The sequence below is a fragment of the Neovison vison genome, chromosome 4 (assembly GCF_020171115.1).
Source record: "Neovison vison isolate M4711 chromosome 4, ASM_NN_V1, whole genome shotgun sequence".
NCBI lineage: Eukaryota > Metazoa > Chordata > Mammalia > Carnivora > Mustelidae > Neogale > Neogale vison.
The window spans coordinates 74,429,203-74,453,876 of NC_058094.1; the positions used below are offsets into that span (position 1 = coordinate 74,429,203).

The 24,674-nt window shown below is 42.3% G+C and overlaps 1 protein-coding gene and 1 pseudogene across 1 annotated transcript in view; one reads left to right on the top strand and one right to left on the bottom strand.

The window, feature by feature from the left end:
- The first annotated feature begins 4,177 nt into the window (after positions 1 to 4,177).
- Positions 4,178 to 24,674, top strand: part of CA8 (carbonic anhydrase 8) — an 85,845-nt gene continuing 65,348 nt past the window's right edge. Inside the window, exons 1-3 of the mRNA XM_044245549.1 lie at positions 4,178 to 4,424; positions 5,579 to 5,770; positions 17,909 to 18,033. Coding sequence (XP_044101484.1) covers positions 4,325 to 4,424; positions 5,579 to 5,770; positions 17,909 to 18,033 — 417 coding nt within the window. The 5' untranslated portion in view covers positions 4,178 to 4,324. The remainder of the gene's footprint in view (positions 4,425 to 5,578; positions 5,771 to 17,908; positions 18,034 to 24,674) is intronic.
- Positions 22,084 to 24,370, bottom strand: LOC122905253 (annotated as a pseudogene).

Genomic DNA, 24,674 nt, shown 5'->3' on the forward strand with positions numbered 1-24,674 from the left:
TTATAGAGAGGGGCAGTGAATGACAGGAATGAGAAAAAAAAAAATCTGTCACAGCTACACCAAAACTGAAGACTCAAAGCTGATGTTCGGAAGGCAAAGACCAAGAAGAGGTAAAACTAAAATAGATTCATAAACAGAACTGTAAGCAGGCAAAATACGAGATTAATCTGATAAGAAAAAAATATGAAAGAATTAAACTTCTTGCCTTATCAGCAAAGCTTGAAAGCTTCAGAAATCAAAATGTACAGAATGCGGAAATATTTGATGTTGTGAAACTTAATAAAGGGAAGCCTCACTAAAATGGAGTTGGGAGGCCAGGGGGGGAAGTACAGAATTGGGGAGCCTTATCTCTCAAATGTCTATTACACAAAGAATTGTCAATTACAGACTTGAACAAAAGAACCGTCAACAGGAAAGAATCAACAATTACAGGTCCCAATAGGGAATGATGTCCATTGTATCCCCTGTAAGAAATGAACCACCCCTGCAACTCAGCCAATGAGAAACGATTATCACCTTTAACTCTTACTTTTCTCCAATGGGCTTTTGTTCAAAACAACCCCTTCCAACTGCCTCCTTCTTCTCCATAAAATAATAGCTCTTTCCTTTATTTGCTGGACTTGCCTCTGGTTTTGCCATAGCTTACATGTTCCAAATTGCAATTCTTTGATATTCCTGAATAAACCTATTTTTGCTGGTAAAATAGGTGACTACTTTGTTTTTAAGGTTAGCAATGTCTTTACTGACAAAACAAAAATCAGACTAACAAACTAAACCAAAGAAATGTCTTACTTCACACATAATCCCATTGAAGGACACCTTTTTTTTTTTTTTTTTTGAGTAATCTAGATTGGTCTTGGCAGGTCACAGAGATACTTTGCGGACAAATGCATCCACAATGAGAACTTCCATGATTTGGCATCATTACTTGATGATGCTTGAAATGCTGTTTGCTCACTCACTGTGCTCTAAAGCCAACTCATCTTTTTGCATTTGCCTTAAAAGCCATCTTTTCCAAGAAACTTTGCTTCATCATTCCCATCTATATGAATCTCATCTTCCTTAGATATAATGGTGCTTGCATCACTATTAAATATATTGCCTTTATTATAGTTAATTATTGACTCCCTCCCCCATCGCCCCCCACCCCCTGCCAAGAGAAGTGTGAATTCCTTGCAGGCAGAAGGAGTGTTATTCACTTTGGGGTCTCCCATAGTGCACAATACAGAGCAGTGCACGTGAAGATATACGATTCATTGTTGAAATTCAGAAATTTACACAATCTGGTTAGAAGCCATTTGACATACATATGTTAGTTCTGTCCTTAAGGTGCTCCCAGAACACAAGATACACAAAAGAAGAGAATAATAATTGTTCGCGACTATTGCGGGGCTGAAACTCACCAGCACAAGAAGAAAGCCTTGAAAAGGTAGGGAAAGGATAGGAAAAGGTTGGGAGGAGAGGGGTGTGTGAAGCAATCTCAGTGTCTCTTTGTCCCTGTGACATCTAGATAAGTTTGTCCCTTTTAGGTATTTCTATTTTCTTAGTATTAAATAGTAATAAGTTATATAGGCTTAGTTTTAATAAACTTTCCTACTGATGTCGTTTGACCTCAGTTATGGAAACATGAGAAGCAAGCAATAGAAAGTTAAAGGAATCGAATATGATATTAGGTTGAAATATTTTAAAAATTGCATATGGGGATATGTGGAGTACTTATGTTCATAATAGAGAGCATGAATATTTTTAGATTCTCTGATATTAGATTTGGGTGTGCTTGTTCTAGTTTATAAATCAACGAATTGGCCTATATCTTCGGGTCTGTGTGTTTAGGTTTTATGGTGACAGATACTTTATAATAACTAGAAATAGAAATTCCATCTTTAGCGATAATATAGTACAGGGACCTGAGAAGAGAAGGTCTTAAAGAGCTGTTAATTAGCAGAAATCTGAAGCACACAGTCTCAAAGCAATTAAGGCTGTTAATTGAATACTTGGATGCACTGTGGAATGGTTCATATGTTGCTGGGTAGGGTATCCTAGGTTTGCAGTAGGGAGCTACATTATACACAAGACGTTGAATAATTTAGAAAGAACAAGTACGGGTAAACATCTGTTTGCGTAGTGGTTAACTACATTTATGAATAGTGATATATTGTTGGCTATATACAGAATGGTCTATTAGCTGCAAAATTCAATATTGGTAATTCAATCTTGCAGCCTGTCTGCAGTAAATATGGCACACCATTTACTACTCATGGAACACTGAGTTCTTTGCCATGGTGATTTTGCTGTCCTCTGGCTTGGTAAACATCTCTGTAATTCATGTAATACTTTAAATGAAATGGTGGTCACACAATGGTTACAGTTTGGCATCTATTCATGTTTGGGCCGAGGGGAGTGGACATTCCTGATGAGCTCAGGGCGGCAAGATGATTTTATTATTTTCTATAGGTTCCATTAACTGTAGCATTTGATTATTGTGTGAATACACTTCTAGAAGGAAACTTTAATGAAAATTTCAAGATTGTGAAAAAGTTTTCAACAACAGAAAAATAAATGAAATGTTCCTTTTAGAAGAACTTTAGTGAAAATGGTTAATACTTTGGGTAGTGCTTACTATTTTCAAAAACTATAGGTTTAGGGTAGACTTACACTTCTGTCAATCCCAGGCTTATTAAGGAACAGAAGAGAGGATATCCACTAAAGAACACCCAAAAGGCAGTGAGTGAAGAATGAATTTCATCTCTCTTAAACTGTGGCTCAAGTCCTCATAACTTTTCACCTACCTTAAGGGGGAATTTTTAATTTTTATTATTATTAATTTTTTTAGTGAGTGCTTGGAACCTCAAAGCTAAAGCTGACCAATAGTTCTCACCTCTTTTGCTAAATGTTCCAGAAAGTGTCAGAATTGATTGACTTAGGCCCCCCCACCCTCAATCTCAATCCACTTTCTGGAGTAGTTTCTAATAACCTGTTAAATGCCTTTTTTACATAGTAGAGGGCTGAGCAGCCAGTGAATGCTAGGAGCACAGAACATGAAAATCCCCAGAAGGAGCCTCTCCATCCTATGAGGAATGAAGCATTCATAAAGATGAGATGATTTAAGAACCGGCAATTCAAACTGCTAACAGACGTTGCGGTACGTGCACTGGGCTTATAAAAACAAATTCTGCTTGAGGTCCAAATCTGAGCCTCTAAAAACGCGGAGTTAACCTGGTCAGGGGTTATAAACTGGGGCTTTTAAAATGCATTGAAACACGGGGCTTAGGGCATTAAGTCGTTGGGAAGCATGTTTTAGAGGTAACAATGCTACCTCTTTATATCAGGAAAGTTCTGTTTGTTATGCAATGTGTGCATTTCATTATTTACACGATTTCATTAGACGTTTGGGAGCTGTGTACAGGTCAAGCTGTTCCTACAGCAGCACCCCAGACTCTGAAACTAAAACCAAATACCCTTTCTTTATTGCTTGTCATTGCCTTTGAGATAATTTTTTTTTTTTTTGGGGGGGGGAAATCCCCAAATTATATCTGCTTATCTAGATTGAAACATTTTTGTCTTAGGTGTTTTAGGAACTACAAGTTCCTTGGAAATTTTTCCATGTCAACTTTCCACCGTCCTTTAAGGACGATGATAAAGTAAATAGCCAATAATAAAAATTCAGAGTGGGAAACTTCTTACGGTCTTCCCAGCCCTGTCCTTTACGCATAGCTATTAATCTCTCTCCTTCCTGAAACCCCCACCTCCGCTTTTTTTTTTTTTTTTTTCTTTTTCTTTTTGTATTTCCTGCAGTAAAGCCGAAAGTAAATAAGGTAGAAAGCCCCGGGTCTAGGGCCTACACACACGGGTCCTTGGGCGACTCGCGGGCTTCTGGAAGGTAAGCGTGGGAGAGCCGGCAGTGGGGAGCCCACCCCACAGGTAGGGCAACCGGGCTTCCGCAGTTTCCCTGGTGGGGCCGGTAGCTCCAGGTCCTTTTCCTGCTGGCCGCGGAGCGAAGGGGGCGGATCCTCCCGTACCAGACACGCCCCGGTCGGGTTTATAACCCGCAGACTGCCGCTTCTGGAGCTACGGCTCGCGTCGCGCTCCGCCGGGACTCGGGGCGCGCGCGCTCCCCGCCCCGGCCGCCCGAAAACTCCGGCCCAGCCCGCGCCCGCCTCGCGCCCGCACGCGCGCTCACACCCCCACGCGCGCGCTCACACCTCCACGGACTTCTGGTCGGCCTCCCACCTCCAAGCGCGCCCACTCCCACTCCTGCCCGCTTCCCTGTTGCCCCGCGGGCTCCGCGGGCGAGAGCGCCGAGGGGATCCACGGCCTTTTCCCCATGGCTGACCTGAGCTTCATCGAAGATTCCGTCGCCTTCCCGGAGAAAGAGGAGGATGAAGAGGAGGAGGAGGAGGGGGTGGAGTGGGGCTACGAAGAAGGTAACCGGCCGCGAGTCGGGCGGGCTGTCCGAGGTCCCGCGCCCCGCCGCGTGCGCGTCCCGCCGAGTGGCTGCGGCTGTCGCGCACGCCCAGCACCGCCGCGGCCCCTCTTTCCCACGTGCGTCTCTGTCGCTTTCCCGCTCCCCAGGCCCGACTGGGGGCCGAAGTGGCTCCAGGCAGAGCGAGAGTGCCCGCCGCCTGCGCGCGTCAGGGCGCCGGTCGGTCCTGCCGGGCAGCAGTTGGCACTTGGGGCCACGCGGAGGGCCAGCCTTGCGCGGCGCCTCTAACCCTTGTGTGCACCGAGTGCCGGCGAGGAGCAGCGTTGCATTTTACTCAGCACCTTGGGCCCCCAGTCTTACCGAAACTGCTTGGTTCTTGCTTGCTGTGAGGACCCTGCGGGGAGAAAGCCTTCTCGCCGCTAGTCTTTCCGTGAAGGATGCGAACGGTGTTCAGTTCTTGCTAAAGAAGTCCTAAATTTCAAGCCCAATCAGCGGGCTTGGTCGGAAGGGGTTGACTTTTTAAAAAGTTTTGTTGGCTGCATTTATCCCAGAAGATGGAAATAGATTTGACCGCTGAAGCTGATGGTGAAGCAAATGGGGAATTTTAACTTTATAAAACATGCCAAGAGAATATATATGTATATATTGTAGGACAATAGCGGTGTGGGTATTATGAGGATATGCCCACTTCTCTACTGCTGTGTTTGCATTTCTGAGAAGAGGGGTTTATTCACTAGCATTAGATTTATGGTTTTTGGCTCTTGTCAAGCAAGTTCAGAAGTTCAGTTATTTCTCAGGGACTGCACGTATTGAACTAATGAGCAGAGGAAGTTTTTGTGGAACTCTTCATTCTTTTCCAGTCACTTCGAGGTGACCTAAATTTCCTAGAGTTACATATTATTACATATATGTGGACGAAGACAGAATATTTTGTTAGTACAGTACTTTGTATATGATATTTGATAGCATTAAATCATTGAAAATATGAGTGCAGAAATTCGTACACCTTTACCATATTTTCATCTGTAGAGAAACAATAGTCATAACCTTAATAATGTCAAGGATCATAAACAGTGTCTAAACCAGCTTTTACATGTTGAATTTTATTGGAACTTTTTTATAACCTGTTCTAAATTTGCTTTATTTTGTGCTTAGGTGTTGAGTGGGGCTTGGTGTTTCCTGATGCTAATGGGGAATACCAGTCTCCCATTAATTTAAACTCAAGAGAAGCTAGATATGACCCCTCACTGCTGGATGTCCGCCTCTCCCCAAATTATGTGGTCTGCCGGGACTGCGAAGTCACCAACGATGGACATACCATTCAGGTTATCCTGAAGTCAAAATCAGGTATATTGGAAGATGCTTTTGCATGCCTTTGTAAATTAGAAGTTCTTACAGGCTACTGACTTGATTTGGCTTCTATGACTTTAAAGGTAGACTTAACATAGTACCATTATCAGGATAGCTTACTATACTATAAAATGCTATTTTTTTGGGAATTGATTTCTAAAAAAATTTTGAGAAGCTAAAAGGATGAAATTATGGAGATGGTAGTTTGGTTGTTCTGTGTTACATGATATTACTGAAACAACCTTAGTTGATCAACTTAAACTTTGTGGGATTTATGGAAAAGCATGTGCAGGTGTCCTAATCTGCATTTTGCCCTAAATCGTTCATTAGCTTAATTCATCCAGAAAATTGTAATTCTCTGTTTTATTGCTTTGTAAAACTAAAGATTAGGATTTATTGCCATAATCTGGGATTTGAGATAGACTTCTCAAATTAATTTTCTCTACTATATTAATGTGGCAAGAAGAATTTTAATAGCTATCAAAAACATCCTCTAAACTTAGTAAAAGATTTGAATGACCAGAACTCATGTTTGTATTTACTTATTTATAACTCTTCCTCTCCCCTTTGAATCTGATTGACGTAGATTTGAAATGTTTTATGGAAAAGGTGTTGGAAATTATCAAGGAATTGGCTTAAATGTAGGGGAGATGGAAGAAGAATTTTTAAAAAATTAGCATTACTATTATGCTTTTCTTAGTGAATAGCTGTATTTCTTTCTTGGAAAGAATATAAAATTAGAGTATGTTGAAATACTAGGAAGTACTAATGAACAGAGATCACCTGTACTCAAAATTAATTCTGAATCAATAATATCATATTTTAAACCATAAAGTCTTTAGGTTTATTATATGACAGGGCAGGTACTGATTTCCAACTATGGAATCTTTGTTTTAAAACTTACTGTGACTGTTACTGAACTTTAATTTAGAACCCATGAGCTAGTCATAGGTTCATGTAGTCTTCCTTGATGATCTGACTTGGGTCAAAGTATGGGCATCATCCCAAACAGATTCTCAGTGTTACATGTGGTCAAAGAGAGAGAGCTTCAGATGGAAATTTGAACTTAAATAAAACTTTTTTTGGGGAGAGGCTATCTATGAAGGACATTAGGTATTATTTTTAAACTGCACAGTAAAATTATTAAGTGCTGACTGTCATGGTTTGTAAAAAGCATATTAATGTAATATATGTGTATTGGTATGTTGAGATGTCTTTGTGTTTCTGGAGATAAACACTTATATATCTATAGAACAAAAATGCATTTCACATCAGGCACAGTGGTCAGTGCATATGGGTTGCATACAAATGCTAAGACTCCTCGAGGATTCATAGTTTAGTGAAGAGTCAGTCATTTAAAGTATTAGTATAAAGATGTTATGGAAGAGTTATGAAATCTGGAAGCATGGAGGAATGACTGAGTACGAACACTCTCTGCTCTAAGATCCAACTACTTGATCAAATTGAATTTAACATTTCCTTCTGGTACCTTCTCACATATTGACGATTTCCCTTGGCCCGCTCACTCATCCCCAAAACAGAGACTATTAAGCAGTGCCTTGACTCTCTAACCAAAAGGTTTTCCCTTGCACTCCAGTCCCTCCCTCCTCCACCGCTGACCAGCAGGGGGGAGCTCTCTGTCTGTCCTAGCCTAATTTGAGTACACATGTTCCAGACCCCTTACTCCTGCCTCCTTGGAGAGCTTGCTCCTTTAGAAGTCCTGTCTCTTTTCTGCTGCTGGAATAATGTCTTCTTTGTTGTTTCTGCTTTTTCTGTATTTCTCAAACTTAAAATACAAGGGGCAAAAAAAATACCATGTGTGGACCATTTTTTTTTCCAGTTTTTTTTTTTTTGAAGATTTTGTTTATTTATTTGACAGAGAGAGAGACCACAAGTAGGCAGAGAGGCAGGCAGAGGGAGAGGGATAAGCAGACTCCCTGTTGAGCAGAGAACTCGATGCAGGGCTTGATCCCAGGACCCTGAGATCATGACCTGAGCCGAAGGCAGAGGCTTAACCCACAGAGCCACCCAAGTACCCCCTTTTTTAGGATATTTAAGCTTCTCAAAGGAGTAGTCTGCAAGCCCCAAGCACATTATCCTTCATTTATTTAATCAAGGGTTATCTTTATCAAAATAGGATATACAATTTGACTAGTGCTATATGTTGTTTCTCTCTGCCCTTGGGGAGACCCCATCCCCACCTAAAACTTTTTGCCTTGGTGACAATCACTTTGAACTCTTAGCTGCTTTTTCTGCCTCCATCCCTCACAGGTATGCTCATAGGGTCCTGCTTTGACATGTGAGATATCTGTGAACTCTGTGCTACGGAAAATGAGGCTGGTCTCTAACTACCCTCCCCCATTATGGTTTGCCCCTCTTTTGTCCCTGTATACTTAAATTACAATTAAAAAAAATTTATTTATTTAACAGACAGAGATCACAAGTAGGCAGAGAGGCAGGCGGACAGAGAGGGATGAAGCAGGCTCCCTGCCAAGCAGAGAGGCCGACGCGGGGCTCGATCCCAGGACCCTGGGACCATGAACAGAGCCGAAGGCAGAGGCCTAACCCGCTGAGCCACCCAGGCACCCAACAATTTCTTTTTTTTTTTAAATTTTAAAAATTTTTAAAAAAGATTTTATTTATTAATTTATTTGACACAGAGAGAGAGATCACAAGCAGGCAAAGAGGCAGGCAGAGAGAGAAGGGGAAGCAGAACCCCGCTGAGCAGAGAGCCTGATATGGGGCTCGATCCCTGGACCCTGAGATCATGACCTGAGCCGAAGGCAGCCGCTTAACCTACTGAGCCACCCAGGTGCCCCCCCCAACAATTTCTTTTTTAAAAGATTTTATTTATTTATTTGAAAGAGAGGAGAGATTGAGAGATCGAGCATGAGAAGGGGAAGGTCAGAGGGAGAAACAGACCCCCTGCTGAGCAGGGAGCTTGATGTGGGACTCAATCCTGGAACTCCAGGATCATGACCTGAGCTGAAGGCAGTCGTTCAGCTAACTGAGCCACCCAGGCACCCTTACAATTTTTCTTTAAATTAGTACTCAGTATTTTTATCATTATGACCGTGTAGTCGTTGTTTCCAGCTGAGACTATAATCTATTTCCTTTACTGAACAATGTGGCGTTTTTCTCCCCTGGAGTTAATGCATTTTTGTTTATTTAATTTCTTATTTTATCTATCATGATTTTATTCCCAGGCTCTGACCCATGGCAGAGCTACATCGAGAAGTCCTTGCCTCCCTCACCTTGGTCTTTCCCCTGTCCCTTTGGAGGCCTCTCCCTTCTCCTGCTTTATCTCTAGGCCTGCCCTCTAGCCATCACCCGCAGCTCCTGGATCTTATGCCCACGAGGTCCCTTTGCTTATCTCTCCTGTGCAAGCCCATGTTTCCTGGATGCTGTCAGACACTTTTGAGGTTGATCCCTTATGTCAGGGGTTTCTTGGTTTATTCCCTCCTATAGTCTGTCTTCCAGTAACTTCCAGAGAAGGAGGGCATGTGAGGGCTCATGGCTGGCTACCTTGTATGTCTCTGTGGTGCGCGCTTGGTGGGCTTTTGGATGATTGTGTCTTCTGTTTCTTAGAAATTTTCTTACATTAGGTAATTGATAAATTTTCTGTTTTTCCTTTATTTTCTTTTTTCATAACTCCTCTGTTTTTGTCTTTTTGTTCTGCTTCTCGGTGGATTTCCTCAACTTACATCTTCTAGTCTTCCCATTAAACTTTTGCTTTCTGTTCTAACTTCTAAAAAAGTTGTGCTTATACTACTTTTCTTAGTCATTCAAGTACAGCTTCTGCTGTTTATTTCCTAAGTGCAGAGTCTTTCTCCATTGTTTTCCGTCCATCTGTCTCTCTCTCTTTCTTTTTTTCCTGTTCTATGTCTCTGTTTATTTTGGGTTCTTTTATTTATTTGGTCTCTTTTAGATGGGAGTTTTTTTCCAAAGTCTACTTAACTTTGACTCTTTGTTCATATTTAGGGATGGGTCTAAAAATTGGATTAGAAGCTCTCTGCACGTGGACAGGGATTGCTATCTGGTGGGCATCACAGTAATGTGATTATTTAAGGACCTGGCCATGTTGTAGAAGGAACTTTTGTTGGTTTATCCAGTTTTCTGGGGAAAGGGATATGGTGGCTCACTCCTGGTTGTCAACATTCTGGTTGTTGACCCCCAGGCCAAAGAGTCAAACAAGAGTAGTACATTTGTTAACAGTTGATGAACCTATGTTGACACATCATTATCACCTAAAACTTACAGTTTAAATCAGGGTTCCCTCTTGTTGTTGTACATTCTGTGCGCTTCCACAAATGTGTAATTACATGTCTCCACCATTATACTGTCCTACAGAATAGTTCCATCATCTTAAAAATCCTCTATGCTCTACCTACTCTTCCCTTCCTCTCTCCATCTGGCAATCATTGATCTTTTTTACCATCACCATAGTTTTGCATTTTTCAGAATGTTGTACAGTTAGAAGCATATGTTGACTTATTTCACTTAGCAATAGGCATTGGTTTCTTTTACTGGTTTTCTCTGGTTTGCCAGATGCAGGTGGCAATCTTTGTTTTACCTTCTGCAAAGTGTTGCCTGCTTGGGTCAGGTAAATAGAAATCAGGCTCCCAAGCTGCCCTTGGAAGATCACAGTGGTGGATTGTGTGAGATAGGTACACCAGAAGACGTGATTTTTGGCTGCCATTTTGAGGGGAGAATGGACAGATGTGGTAGCATTGGCAGTGATCACTGAAGCATGAAGAGCATTTGGATGGGGAGGATTGGAATATATGGGAAGAGAGGATGCAGCTGTGGGAAGGTCTGGACCTTGGATGAGGAAAAGAGAATCCTGAAGTGTATGTGGAAGGAAAGATTGATTCATGGAAAATGAGGTTAATATATACATCAAGAGGCTGTGTTGGAGCAATTTCATGAACCAAATCCTAAAGAGTATAATCTTTTTTTTTTTTTTTCTTCTGTAAAATATGTTTCAGGAAAATTCACAGGGCCATACAGAGTAAGATGGGATCTGGGAGAGAGTGGGAACGGCTGTGTTGGCAGTGCCAGTGGAAAGGCAGGGATGGCACAGGGAGGTCTCTGAGATGCCATCCACAGAAAGTCGGCGATGGGGTGTGTGGACCAGCGCCGAGGAGGGAACCATTGGAGGGATGCCCCGGGGTGGAGCCCCTGTGACTGGACCATGCTTTGGGTCCTGTCACTGTGCTTCCGCCTCTGCTCTGAGCACATTTCGAGGTGACAGAGTGCCTCCTGTCATGGAGTTGAGCCAAGCATCACATTCTGGGTCCTGTTATCTCCTGGAGTTTGGAGAGTGTTATGAAGGCTGCCGCATCCATCATTTAATTTCTCTGTCGAACTGGTGAATCATTGTAGCACAGGAATCTCCATGGTTAGTGTGCACTAATGAAAATCAGACATATTGCAGTGGTATAAAGAGTAGCTTAAGCATAAAAATATAACTGTAGATTTCTAGCCTCAGTGGTTGAATAGTTAAGTCCTGACAAAGTGTGAGACTGGTCAAGCTTCTGCAATAGAACATCATTCCATCTGACTGCAAGCTGTGTGTTAAGGGTAATGACATTTTTAATGGACCATTGGTATGGGAGAAATTGCTAATCAGAATAGGTCATTTGTGTCCTTTGTTGTAACTAATTATAGAAACCCTAATTAGACAGTTCTACCTCTGGGTCTTATATAATTCTCAATATTAAATTTAGGCTAGATTACTTTTATTATTAAATCATACTTTTTTTTCCCCCAAAACATGACTTTTTTTTATAGTGCTTCTTAATAGCCTTGCTGATTTAAAGATGGGGTTGTCAAAAACATCTTAAAATTGTCTTCACTTAGACAGTGGCTCTGTATTGTTTACTTATATGAAATGTCAGGGTTGAATTTCTTTATGATTGACCTGTTAGCTAACTTTGGGGGTCTTGCATTACTTGGAGAGTTGTCTTAATCTGCTTCCTTTGCTTATGCAGACCCAGGCTGACTGGCCTCCTCCCCGTACTGTCCATGTTGCCCACTCTTAAGAACTGATGATATTCATTCTTTTTTTTTTTTTAAGATTTTATTTATTTATTTGACAGAGAGAGATCACAAGTAGGCAGAGAAGCAGCCAGAGAGAGAGGGGGAAGCAGGCTCCCTGCTGAGCAGAGAGCCCGACGTGGGGCTCGATCCCAGGACCCTGAGATTATGACCTGAGCCGAAGGCAGAGGCTTACCCCACTGAGCCACCCAGGCACCCCGATATTTATTCTTTAATATAAAGTGAAACTGTAGGTTAGAAGGTAAAGGGAGTAAAATAATTATTGCTTTCAAGATTTCAAATGCTTTTTAGAAGAACTAATTTATACTCTTTTTGGAATGTTTTGCGAATACGTTTTGGATTCCTTAAAAGTCAAACTGAGGTTATAAAATCTTTAGACCCGTTGAGAATGAACTGTTTGGTTCTAGATCCGTTAGGGGACACAGCAGTTAACAGCTTCCCTCTGTGCTGGGGACACAGCAGGGCTGGGGAGGACTCTGTCTCTAGACCTCACTATTTGTGCCTGAGTTATGACAGTCAGCTGGTCAGGCTTGCTCTTTGCTGGTCCACTGTTCACAAAGGTATGGAAGTAATATTTTATTAGTCGTCTACTTAAAAGGTATTGGTGATCCCTCCATAATAACCTCCCAGTTCATAGGCATAGCCTACAGGTCCCCTCCTGGTGCTCACATCTTGGGAACCTAACCTTTATTCTCCTGGAATAGACTCGGTCCTTTCTTGGTCCCTTCTCTCTGTTTGGAATGCTCTTACTCAATTCTCTTTGCTTCCTCTTCCAGTCTCTGCTTAGTGATCTCCTCTGTAAAGTCTTTTCTGACTTTCTGATGCCCCCTTGGTTCTGGCATGGCCCTTGCTGGGTGCCTTTCCTGCATCTCACGTTTAAATGGGAGCGTTGTTTCTTAAGCACTGAGAATACCCCTCCGGCATGGAGACTGTGTCCTCCTTTTTACATCCTTTGGGGGGCAACACAGGGCTGGGCAAGGAGTCCATCTTAAAAGGCGAGTTGAACTCAAATAAAATGAGGGAGGCTAAGCCTTTGAACTCTCTGGCAAATTCGTTTTCTGCAAAGGCTTGTGGAAGCTTAGCTAGATTTAGGTAAATGCATATATATCATGCCTTTATGGGTTTCTCAGATTTTGCAGAGGTTTCTGAGAGGAACTCTTTTTATATGTACAAGCATAATAGCTGTGCCTGTTAAAGAGCATTAAAGAAAGGGCAGCTAGTGGCAATGGCATCAGTTTATTTTCTATTCTTTCTGCATGTGTGTGTTATTCTAAGGAAATGCAGGGTGTCATCAGTGGGACTCTCATTGTTTCATTGTAATTTTATTGAACATAATGACATCACAACTAATAAACCTGCCACATGGTGACAAAATGTCACTTACCAAATTTGATACTCATAAATATAGGAAAAGTATACCCCTTTTGGTATGAGTAGTTTCCTTATTAAAAAAATAAGCTGGGAAAAAGGAGAATAATGCTTTAAAAAGATGTTGCCAAGTGGGTAAAACAGAGAGACTATTTATTTTTAGTCTATCAATGCTAGCATTCTTAGGGGATGAACAGGTAATGCTTTTAGCTGGCCCCTCATAAAATTCTTAATTCAGTATTTTGCTATTTTTTATGGCTTTGTACAGCCATGTGATTTGAGTGTGGTTTAACTTTGGATTATTCATCTGCAGCAAGAGTGACTAGTACCCAGAGCCTTGGCTGCTGGCTGGAAGCTGTGTCCTTGTCATTTCTTCCTGGGGTCTAGGCCCCGGCTGAATGCTTCCTTTCTTGGTGTTTATTTTCAACCTGATAGAGTGTAAGACCTGTGAGGGTCTTATTTCATGATGATTTTATTGAACATAATGGCATCACAGCTAACAAATCTGCCAGGGGCTGACCACATACTGCTCAGCAAAACACTGACCTCCATAAATGGGTGAATTTTCATTTCCCTCTAACAAAACGTAAGATTCTCAAGGGTAGTGAATTCTGTCGGTTTTAGCAGAGTCGGTGTATCTTAAGCATTTAATGTGGTCCCTGGTATAAAAATATTAGTCGAAAGGATGAGTAAATGAAGCCCTGTGGGCTTGGAGCTGGTCCCCGTCCACACATAAACTGGTGCCGTTTGAGTTTCTAGGGCATTTAAAATAGCAGCTCTGTCCTCCAGTTCTAAGCTGAAGGCTTGGTTCCTAGGAAAGAAATCCTGGGCATCCATCAGATGGGCATTGTATTTTGGTGCCCTGAATTCACTGTCAAGGTCACGTATCTCCATTTCTAGAGGAAAGCCTTGGTAGACGGCGCTCCCCAGGCTCAGAAATACCACGCCCTTGTGTGTGCACATACCCTAGGAAGAAGTTTGGGGGAAAGATTTTATAAATCCTCTTTTCTGGGCTACATGAGCTTCCTGGCACAATGCTGCCCTTTCTTTTTCCTCCGCAGCATGGAGTTAAGCCTTCTCTAAGACAGTTTCCACCTTCTGTTGAAAGTAGTGTTAGGGGCGCCCCTGAATGGCTTGGTCAGTTAAGCGGCGGCCTTTGGCTCCATTCATGATCCTGGGGTGCTGGGATCCGGTCCCACACCTGGCTCCCCACTTAGTGGGGGGCCTGCTTCTTCCTCTCCTTCCTGCTGTCTTCCTCTCTCTTCACTATCTCTGTCTTTATCTCTCTCAAATAAATAAAATCTTTTTAAAAAAGTGTTTAAAAAAAAAGATAGTAGATAGTAAAGTGTTAGGGAACTGGCTCCCACCCCTCAGGTCAGGCTCTCACTGCCCTGGTGAGGGCAGTGTTTTGGAGTTCTGGTGATGAGGGCCGGAGCGTGGCCTGGTAGGTCTCGAGAAGCTTTCCCCCATGTATTCTTTTTGGTTTGGGAGAGGGGTACATTCCACCTTTGGGAGTGGGTACAGTCCTGACTTCCTTCCTGGTTTTTCTTTTTTTTTTTTTTTTTTTCCAATTTATTTATTTTCAGAAAAACAGTATTCATTATTTTTTCACCACACCCAGTGCTCCATGCAAGCTGTGCCCTCTATAATACCCACCACCTGGTACCCCAACCTCCCACCCCCCCGCCACTTCAAACCCCTCAGATTGTTTTTCAGAGTCCATAGTCTCTCATGGTTCATCTCCCCTTCCAATTTACCCAAAAGCACATACCCTCCCCAATGTCCATAACCCTACCCCCCTTCTCCCAACCCCCCTCCCCCCAGCAACCCTCAGTTTGTTTCGTGAGATTAAGAGTCACTTATGGTTTGTCTCCCTCCCTATCCCATCTTGTTTCATGGTTTTTCTTAAGACCAACATCGGGCAGCCAGGGGGAAAGGAGTGATTTTTGAGGTTACGCCCAAACTGGGGCATGGCTGGTTGGAATACAAGGGTTTCATCCACAGCGTGGGTGCTTGTTGGAGAAGGTGCCCTGCACTTGCTCTGCTGTTTGGGTATCTGGAAACCTTTGTGATCCACGTGTTTACATTTTTTTTTAAATTGTTTTGCGAAATAGGATGAGGTGTAGTACTCAAAGGATGGACTGCAGTTTAGAAATCCAGGCTTAAAGAACTCATTGGTTTTTTTAGTTCCAGCTCACAGACGCAGAGATGTGAATTTCCCTGTCCTCAGAGTGAGATGTGGGTCAGAAGGTCCGAGTTCCAGGCTCCTGGAGCTGGCTAGCTGGGTGCCCGGGTCACATCACACTTCACCCGTCCAAAGCTACGCTTTCTCGACCCTGTTCCTTGGGAAGGTGATACTGACTGACCCCTCCAGTTTTTTTTTTTTTTTTTTTTTTAAGATTTATTTATTTCACAGAAGAAAGAGAGAGAATAAGCAGAAGGGGCCATGAGAGGGACAATCTCAAGCAGACTCCACACTGAGCACGGAGCCTGACGCGGGGCTTGACACAGGGCTTGATCTCACGACCCCGAGCTCACAACCTGAGGTGAAACCAGGAGTTGGACGCTTAACTGACTGGGCCACCCAGGCGCCCCTACAATTTGCTGTATAACTTACAAGACCAGACATGAAGAAAACATAAAAACCATGTGAGAGAGTATCGTCCTAAAGGTCATGTGTCTCACTTCTTTTCCGCCGGAAAGGAAAATTATAATTGTGTTTTGCTGCTGCTGCTCTTTTTCTTCTTTGAGCTGGCAAAAGGCATAGAGCCAAATGCATAGGGTGCTTTTCGTAAGGACTTCATGACTTTCATTTGTGCGGTAGCCTCCCGTCTCCATCTGTTTTCCCTCTCTGTCTTTGTTTTCCCTTTGCTCTTCTTTCTAATTTATGCCTTCTGGCTGGATGACAGGTACTTGATGTAAGAAGCCTTAAATTCTTTTGGAACAAGTAATTAGATGATGAACCAGGCAAACAAATAAATATTGCTGCACCAATTCCCTTTCCTCTCCACTAAGGTTTAGGGTACGGATGGACAGCGGGCCTGTCCCTCTGTGTGGCACTCAGCTCTGGGCACTACTGTTCCTCCACAAGCTGGCCCAAGTGTGAATGCTCCTTTCTTTCAGGGACTGCTTCTTGGGAGAGTAGATTAAATTTTGTCAACTTTTTGTCTAAAAAAACTTAATTCTTAGCTGATATCATTTAGAATAATGTTTTTTTTTTTTTTTTTAAAGATTTTATTTATTTATTTGACAGAGAGAAATCACAAGTAGGCAGAGAGGCAGGCAGAGAGAGAGAGAGGGAAGCAGGCTCCCTGCTGAGCAGAGAGCCCGATGCGGGACTCGATCCCAGGACCCTGAGATCATGACCTGAGCTGAAGGCAGCGGCTTAACCCACTGAGCCACCCAGGCGCCCCTAGAATAATGGGTTTTTAAAGAAGATTTTATTTATTTATTTTAGAGAGAGAGAAAACATGAGCGGGAGGGGCAGAGGGAGAGAGAGAGAGCGCATCCCAGGCAGACTCCATGCTAAATGGGGAACCCAGTACGGGGCTGGATCCCAGGACCCTGAGATCAGGACCTGCCCTGAAACCAAGAGTCGGACACTTACCCAACTGTGCCACCCAGGTGCACCTAGAATTGGCAGTTTTTATAGGAAAAATATGGACAGTCTTTATTTGTGTCAAAATTGGTCATTTGTGATGAGTAAAGTTTTCCTCTACAACGTCAGGGTGTGTTTAAACTAAGGAAAGTATTTTGTTGTTTCAAGACCGGTTCTTACACAGGTGTATTTTTCATCATCCTTTAGAGTGCTCCTGTTTGGGACAAAGTTCTGGGTCCTATCCAGAAATGAGAAATAGAGACCAGGCCCTGTGAAACAAATGTTAGTATTTTTCCCCCAAATGTTAACATTTTAAAGGTTTTTAAATATTATTTTATTATTTATTTATTTATTTGACAGACAGAGATCACAAGTAGGCAGAGAGGCAGGCAGAGAGGAGGGGGGAAAAACAGGCTCCATGCTGAGCAGAGAGCCCGATGCGGGGCTTGATCCCAGGACCCTGAGATCATGACCTGAGCTGAAGGCAGAAACTTAACCCACTGAGCCACTCAGGTGCCCCAACATTTTAAATCATGTTAATATTTTATTATAATTTTACTTCACTTGCATTTCTGTGGTATTACATTGTAAATAGCTTTTTAAGTGTGATTTTGTTGTCAAAAAATCACATTGGTGTAAACATTCTTTTAATAGGTAATTTTATTAGCTTGTACTTACTCTCTAAATTGACAGTATGGTACAAAAGGGTGATCTGTAAACAAGATATAAATGATCGATTGGTCGATAGCAAAGTACTGGTCAGTGTGAGACGCAAACCCTGTCCTTGTCTCCTGAGCAGTGCTAAGTGCGAGTCTCAGGGAGAATAGGTAATCGTGTCTTCTTTGTCTACTCCTTTTCCTGAAACACACAGGAAGTTGATGGGATGCAATTTTACCAAGTATTTTATAGTCTTTGAACTGTATCAGTGTGATAGTGTAAATGCTTCCCCCAGTTAGAATATATTTCTCATTTTGGCTATCTGAATTTAATTTATAGAACTCATGAGAGCTTTCTGGCAAAAAATGTCCCCTGTGTTTATGCTACAGTGTTCTACTGTACTGATGAATATGTTTTCTGTTAATTAAACAGAACTTACTTTCTTTTTTCAGTTCTATCAGGAGGTCCATTGCCTCAAGGGCATGAATTTGAACTGTATGAAGTTAGATTTCATTGGGGGAGAGAAAACCAGCGTGGTTCTGAGCACACAGTTAATTTCAAAGCTTTTCCCATGGAGGTAAGAATAACAAATCATCTTGTAAAACTCTTACTGTTTATGTAAAATATTCAGCAACTTACTGAGAATGGTTGAGTCTAGAAGTAGGTGTATACCATTTAAATTTTATCAATTTATAGTAAAATAACACAGCACTTAAAGTGTATGCTTGGGCAGCAAATGGCATTTACCATCAACTTTGGTGAGCTTGGAGAGTGCACACGGGTGATTGGCTATACAGGTAATTTACACTACTAAGTTTCATTTCGGTATTGTTACCGTTCTAAAAATTCTGCTGCCTTTGCAAATTCAGTAAGTCATTTTTGTAGATGCTACAAATAGATGATAAACTGAAAACCAGCAGAGTTAGAGAAACCTCAACATTAGTCAAAATTCTGGTTTGCCTCTGATTGAAATTGCTAAGTTGGATTTATTCACCCCAGGCAATTAGAGAGAGAGATTTTTAAAGAGTCATTCTTTTGTCTGAAGAAGTCCCTCTTTACTTCCCTTAGTCAATTCCTACTCTTTCTTCACAACTTAGTTGAAGTATTATTTCTTCCATGGGACATTTTCTGTCCATTCCCTAAGCAGAATACATTGCTCCCTCTTCTGTGTGCCCAGTGTACTTGATAGATTGTTGCCATGGCACTCATTGACTGTGAACTTTAGTGTCTGCGGCGTCTTTCTCACTGATTCCGTGGGTTCCTGTTATGGACCAAAACATTGGTGCCTTCCCCCACCCCCCAGTTGTATGTTGAATATGATGGAATTAGGAGGTGGGGCCTTTGGGATGTAATTAGGGTTAGATGAGGTCTCCAGGGTGGAGTCCTCATGAATGGAATTAGTGTCCTTATAAGAGTCCAGAGAGAGCTTGCTCCTCCCTGCTCCTTGCCATGTGAGGGCAGAGGAGAAGATGGCTGCCTACAATCCAGAAAGTGGGTCCTCACCAGATGTCAGTTCTGCCAGCCTCTTGATCTTGGATCATTCAACCTCCGGAACTGTGAGAAATAAATGTTGTGTAAGCCACTCCAGCGGTGGTCATTTGTCGTAATGACTCAACGTTGACTAAGACAGTTCCTGAAGAAAAGTCTCCCCCTCATCTTCTCTTTACACCTGTCATTTAGTCCACTGCTGGATACATCAGAGACAGCCCATGTTGGTGAACATCAGACAATGTTGCCATTGGTCCAGGTCTTGTTTCTGTGTTTTCCTATAAGGACCCCCAGATGTCTCCAGGAAACAGCATGTCGGTGGCACATAACAGTATATTTTGGAGGCTGCTGGAGTGCCAGTCTTCCTTCTCTGTTGTTGCCAACTGCCCATACCCTTAGGTATGGGATTGAAGATGGCTAGATTCTGTGTCTAGTCCCACCTCAGTGACTGGAAATCACTGCTGTATAATTTTTATTAGTGATACATCTATTTCACAGAATCAAGGTAGAAGAGGTATTTCTCCATATTTAATTATTATTTTTAAAAAGTGCCTTAGGAATCTCAGAATATGCCTTTCATTAAAAAAGACTCAAATGCCTTTTTTTTTTTTTTTAAGATTTTACTTATTTATTTGAGAGAGAAGAGAGCATAAACAGGGTCAAGGGAGAAGCAGGCTTCCCATTGAGGAGGGAGTCTGAGGGGGAACTCGATCCCAGGACCCTGGGATCATGACCTGAGCTAAAGGCAGCTGCTTAACTGAGCCACCAACGCACCTCAAGACTCGAGTCTTAAAAGTTAAATATTTAAGTGTTTGAAGGAGGATGGTGAAGGGAAAATGGTTGTAGTAAGCTGCAGACCACCTGAGTATGTGACTATGGCCTTGTGGCTGTGATTAAGACCTTGATGGGGAAGATCAGGTCTTCATATGTTACCATCCTAGGGACTTTTTTTCTCAGTACCTACAGACATCATCTCCCTTCTGCTGCGTGAATACGGTTCTGCCCTGTCTCTGTGTCACGTCTGGCTACTGCACTGTCCTCACCCACTGTGAGAAGGAAAAGCACACACCAGGAGGCATCAGAGAGGAAAGTGGACACAAAACAGTCCAAAACAGCTGGACCTGCAGGGTAGCAGAGGGCAGAGTCGGGGGCTGGGAGACACGGACGGGCAGGGCTACTTTAGGTTTAAAGGTCTGTTTCATCATTTCCTCTCAACCAGTCTTCAAAGACCCACTTGTACTATAAAAAATTGGGGGAGAGATGGGAGTAACTGGATAGGCAACAACTTCCAGATGAAAATTTAGCGGCCCTGCTTGCGACATGCGAAATTTATAGCTTTGGGAATGCTTAATTAGATTAAACCAGTCCGTGGTCTGTGCTTTTTGTTCTGTGGTCAAATAGAATTTCCAGGCCACATGTTCAGACTGGTCCTGTTACTTGGTGGCATTTTAACTGCTCTGGTCCATTAAACACAGGTAATGGTTTGTTTTGAGTGAAGATGAAATTAGGCTTTGTTTCTGTAGAAATATTTATATTTGGGATAATGGAATTACTGGCTGTAATTTTTCCAAAATAGGTGATGAATAATATTTATACTCTTTGTTATCCCAGATTATCTCTGATTCGGTCCTAGAGAAAATACTTGTATCATCAGCTGATGTTTGTTTAGTTCTCTGTCCCGCTGAGTTGCATAAATGTAGGGGGCTGTGCAGAAGTAGAGGGAGCGATCTATAGGCCACGTTTTTTCTGTTTTATTTTGTTTTGCTTTGTTTTAATGGAGGCTGTGAATACTGAGCTGGGTTTTATTTTTTTTAAAGATTTTATTTGTTATTAGAGTGAGCGAGAGAGAGCATGAGCAGTGGGGAGGGGCAGAGAGAGAGGGAGAAGCAGGCACCCAACTGAGCGCAGAGCCCAATGCAGGGCTCACTTCCAGGACCCTGCGATCATGATGTGAGCTGAAAGCAAACGTTTAACTGACTGAGCCACCCAGGCACCCCTGAGCTGGGTTTTAAGGAGAGGATTTACAGCGTGTGCTGAAAGAGAGAAGAGATAGACGCAACATAGACTAAGTCCAGGAGGGAATGAGAAGGCTTACGTGGAGATAGGTAGGTAACTTGCCACTGGTCCTCTGGCCCTGAATTGCCCTCAAGGGCCACCTTAGAGACAAGGGCCGCCACCTTGCCAATAGAATAGTGGAGAGTGAGGGGATCAGGTAGGTACCTTCTTGGGTATGGGATTAAAAAAGTTTTAAGACCCTTTCCATCTTTTATTTACATTTCAGGACTAACTTTAATTTCTAAATCGCATATGTGTACATAATTTGTTTTTAAGGATTTATTTGTTTATTGGAGGGAGGAGGGGCGGAGGAAGAGAGACTCTTAAGCAGACTCCATGCTGAGCGTGGAGCTTGGTGCTGTGCTCAATTCCGCCTTCCTGAGATCATGACCTGAGCCGAAACCAAGAGTCAGAAACTCAACCGGTTGGGCCACCCAGGTGCCCCAACAGATTTCATTTGTATCGATTTCACTTAAACTTAAATGGACGGCTTACTAAACCCTATAAACAAATATTTATCATGTCCATTACGTGTAACACAGGAATGGCTTTTACCAGAAATTCATCAACCTTCCTCAACTCTTTAAAATTATAAATACAGTAAAAACAATCCAGAACATATTTTTGTTACTACTAGTAGCCAGCACCCACATCATTTAAAAAATTAGCAGTTTATGATTTTAAACAATTTAAATGGCAACCCCTAAGCTAAGCAAGATGGATAAAGCAGGCCATTTCTGTTTTTTCTTCTTGCAGTTTTCAGTTTTGAGAAACACACGAGTTTCCATGGCATCTGACGTTCTCACTATGCTTTCATCTTCTGAACCTGAATTCTATTATCAATACTGCAGATTTATGCTTATATGACAGCGCCTGAGCAAGAGAAAAACAAATTATACTGCGTTTTTCTTCCTGTTACTTGAAAGCCTAATGGGCGTGCATGTATTAACTATACTCTTAGAAATGTCTGAGTCATGTCTACCAGCTGGAATTCTTTCACTTAGTGTGTGGATATTTTGCATCCTGATGTTTAATCAAGAAAGCAACAGGAGTAGAAGGTTGTTGATTTAAGAGAAGTCTGAGATCCAATCAAATTAATTCCTGTGTGTTTGTCCTTCTGGTGGCCGCAGAAGCTTCATATTTTCTTTGGGTATCATGAGATACGATAGCTCTTGAAGGCCAAGTTCAATGTTCTATGAATTTTGCCATTTTTCTCCCAATGGTATGCTCCTTGCACCCACCATACCACTGAAGTTATTTACTCCATTCCTGTTTAATTTTTGTTACAAATCTAACTGATGGAAGAATTTCTGAGTATTTATGTTCACATTCAACTTTTCAGGCTGTATATTCTGTTTCTGTCACTTGTCTGAGAAGACTGTCATCAGATTCTTTGTGACTTGGAGGTAGCCTAACTTTGTGTTCTGTGTAACTCTTGGAAATTATGATTAATCTTTATACATGAATTGCTACTTTCATACTTATATGGAAGAATGCTTCACAGGCATTTAGATTTTATGTGGGAGCAATAAAATAAAAAAAATATTAGGGGTGCCTGCATGGCTCAGTCGGTTAAGCATCAGACTCTTGATTTCGGCTCAAGTCATGATCTTGGGGTTGTGGGATCAAGCCACAAGTTGGGCTCTGTGCTCAGCACTGAGTCTGCTTGGGTTTATCTCCCCACCCCCCTTCCCCCAATAAATAAATCTTTAAAAGAAATTAGAGGATGGGGAAACCAGTAGTGTGGCCAAGTTTTATTTTTTCCAAATAAGAACATACTAATTGTGCTGTCCCCATCATTTTATAGAGAGATCATCTTTACTAGCTAAATGTAGGAAGGATACAGTTTCAGGATAAACATAGACCTGTAACTTGAACAGATTCTAGCATTAAGAAACTCATATATTAGTTCTGTTTTCTCATTTCACTGCAGGTGAATGAAAGTCATGGGCACTGGTCCTGCCCACAGACCAGCAGGAGATCCTGCATGGTGGGTCTGACTTTCTTGCCCTGTGGGCCTAAAAGTTTATAATTTGAGAGTGGATTACCACAAAAGAGGATATTGTAGGACAGATTCTTATCTTTATACTACATATTTAAAGAGCAGCCATTGGTCTGCATACTCTGAAAGGGCTTGGCGTTAACTGAGCCACCCACATACCTGCGGTTTATGGGAAGTTGAATGGTTTAGGTAAATATTTAAAGAAAAGAAAAAGTAAGTTTGATTGTGCAGAGCCGGATTCTTCAGTTGTGAAGAGTCTTGGCCTTGGTTGCAAAAGAGGCCAACAGAACCGGGTGAACAGTGCATCTCATAATAATAGTGGCAGTCCTGACTATTGCATTCCCCTCCCTCCAAGCCCCCAGGTCTTCCAGGGATCCTGTATTTTTCTTTCCTTGTCAGTGGCTGCCATTTAAATTTTCTTTCGGGAAAAATGGTCTGGCCTTTTGCTTTGCCGCCTCCCAGGTCATTTGCGCATTTGCCTGACTGAAAGACATTTATCGTGTGTTCATTTATCTTAATACTCTGGGGAGATACCAGGAAGAGTTTGCCTAGGTAACAGTGAAATGAGGATCTTTTCAAGTTACACTGTTTCCACGGATAGCTCAAGTAGAGCTTCATGTTTGTGATATCACTTCCAAATTAGAGGCTTCCACAGACTTCGCTTGACTTCAGTGACAGAACATGATGAGGTTAGATCTATGAGATATATAATTATTATTATTATTTATTAAAATAGATACACAATCTGTTTTCAAAAGGAGGCTTTAAGCTCACTCAGTGCAAACTCTTTTTTTTTTTTTTTTAAAGATTTTATTTATTTATTTGACAGACAGAGCTCACAAGTAGACAGAGAGGCAGACAGAGAGAGAGAGAGAGAGAGGATGCAGGCTCCCTGCTGAAGCAGAGAGCCCGATGCGGGGCTCAATCCCGGGACCCTGGGATCATGACCAGAGCTGAAGGCAGGGGCTTTAACCCACTGAGCCACCCAGGCGCCCCAAACTCCTTTTTAACACAGGAGAAATTGGAAGCTCCAAAAGGTTAAGGGTTACATGGCATCTTACAGGAAGCCATAATGTATATGGCCTGGGTAGAGAAGGGGATATTTTGCTTAATTAAGTATTCCATTTAAGAAATAATTACCCTTTAATGTTGGTCCTTTCTCTAATTGGTTAGATTGAAAGAGGTAACACAACAGTCCCTACCTCCCCCACACACTCCTGTGAGGGTCTTTTCTGTCTGCATGCACCCGTATTCAGAGGCGGGCATGTCCTACCTTATATAGGATTATAGTGAAGCTGTGTGGCATGGGGCCCTGGCTTTTCAGGATGTGAGGACAAAACTCAGTGGCTTCATGAGGTTGCAAGACCATGGTGTCATGAAGGTGGAATCCTTGCTGCTCCCTGGGGACTGGGGTGGGTTTAATGGATTGTGTAGTTCCCCCATTTTGCTGGTCTGCTCACCAAGGTCTGGAGAAGGAGGAGACTAGCTCAGGGTCGTGTACCTAGGAAGTGACAGTGGCCACACAAGATCTGTGAATTGATTTCTCTAAGGGGTGCTTCTTTTTTTTCCCCCCTTCACTTTCCAAAGCTAATTCTTACTGGGAAAATCAACAGTAGTGTTGAGATTTTATTTGCCATGGTAGTTAATACTTCGGATTGAGGCTGCTTTAGGAG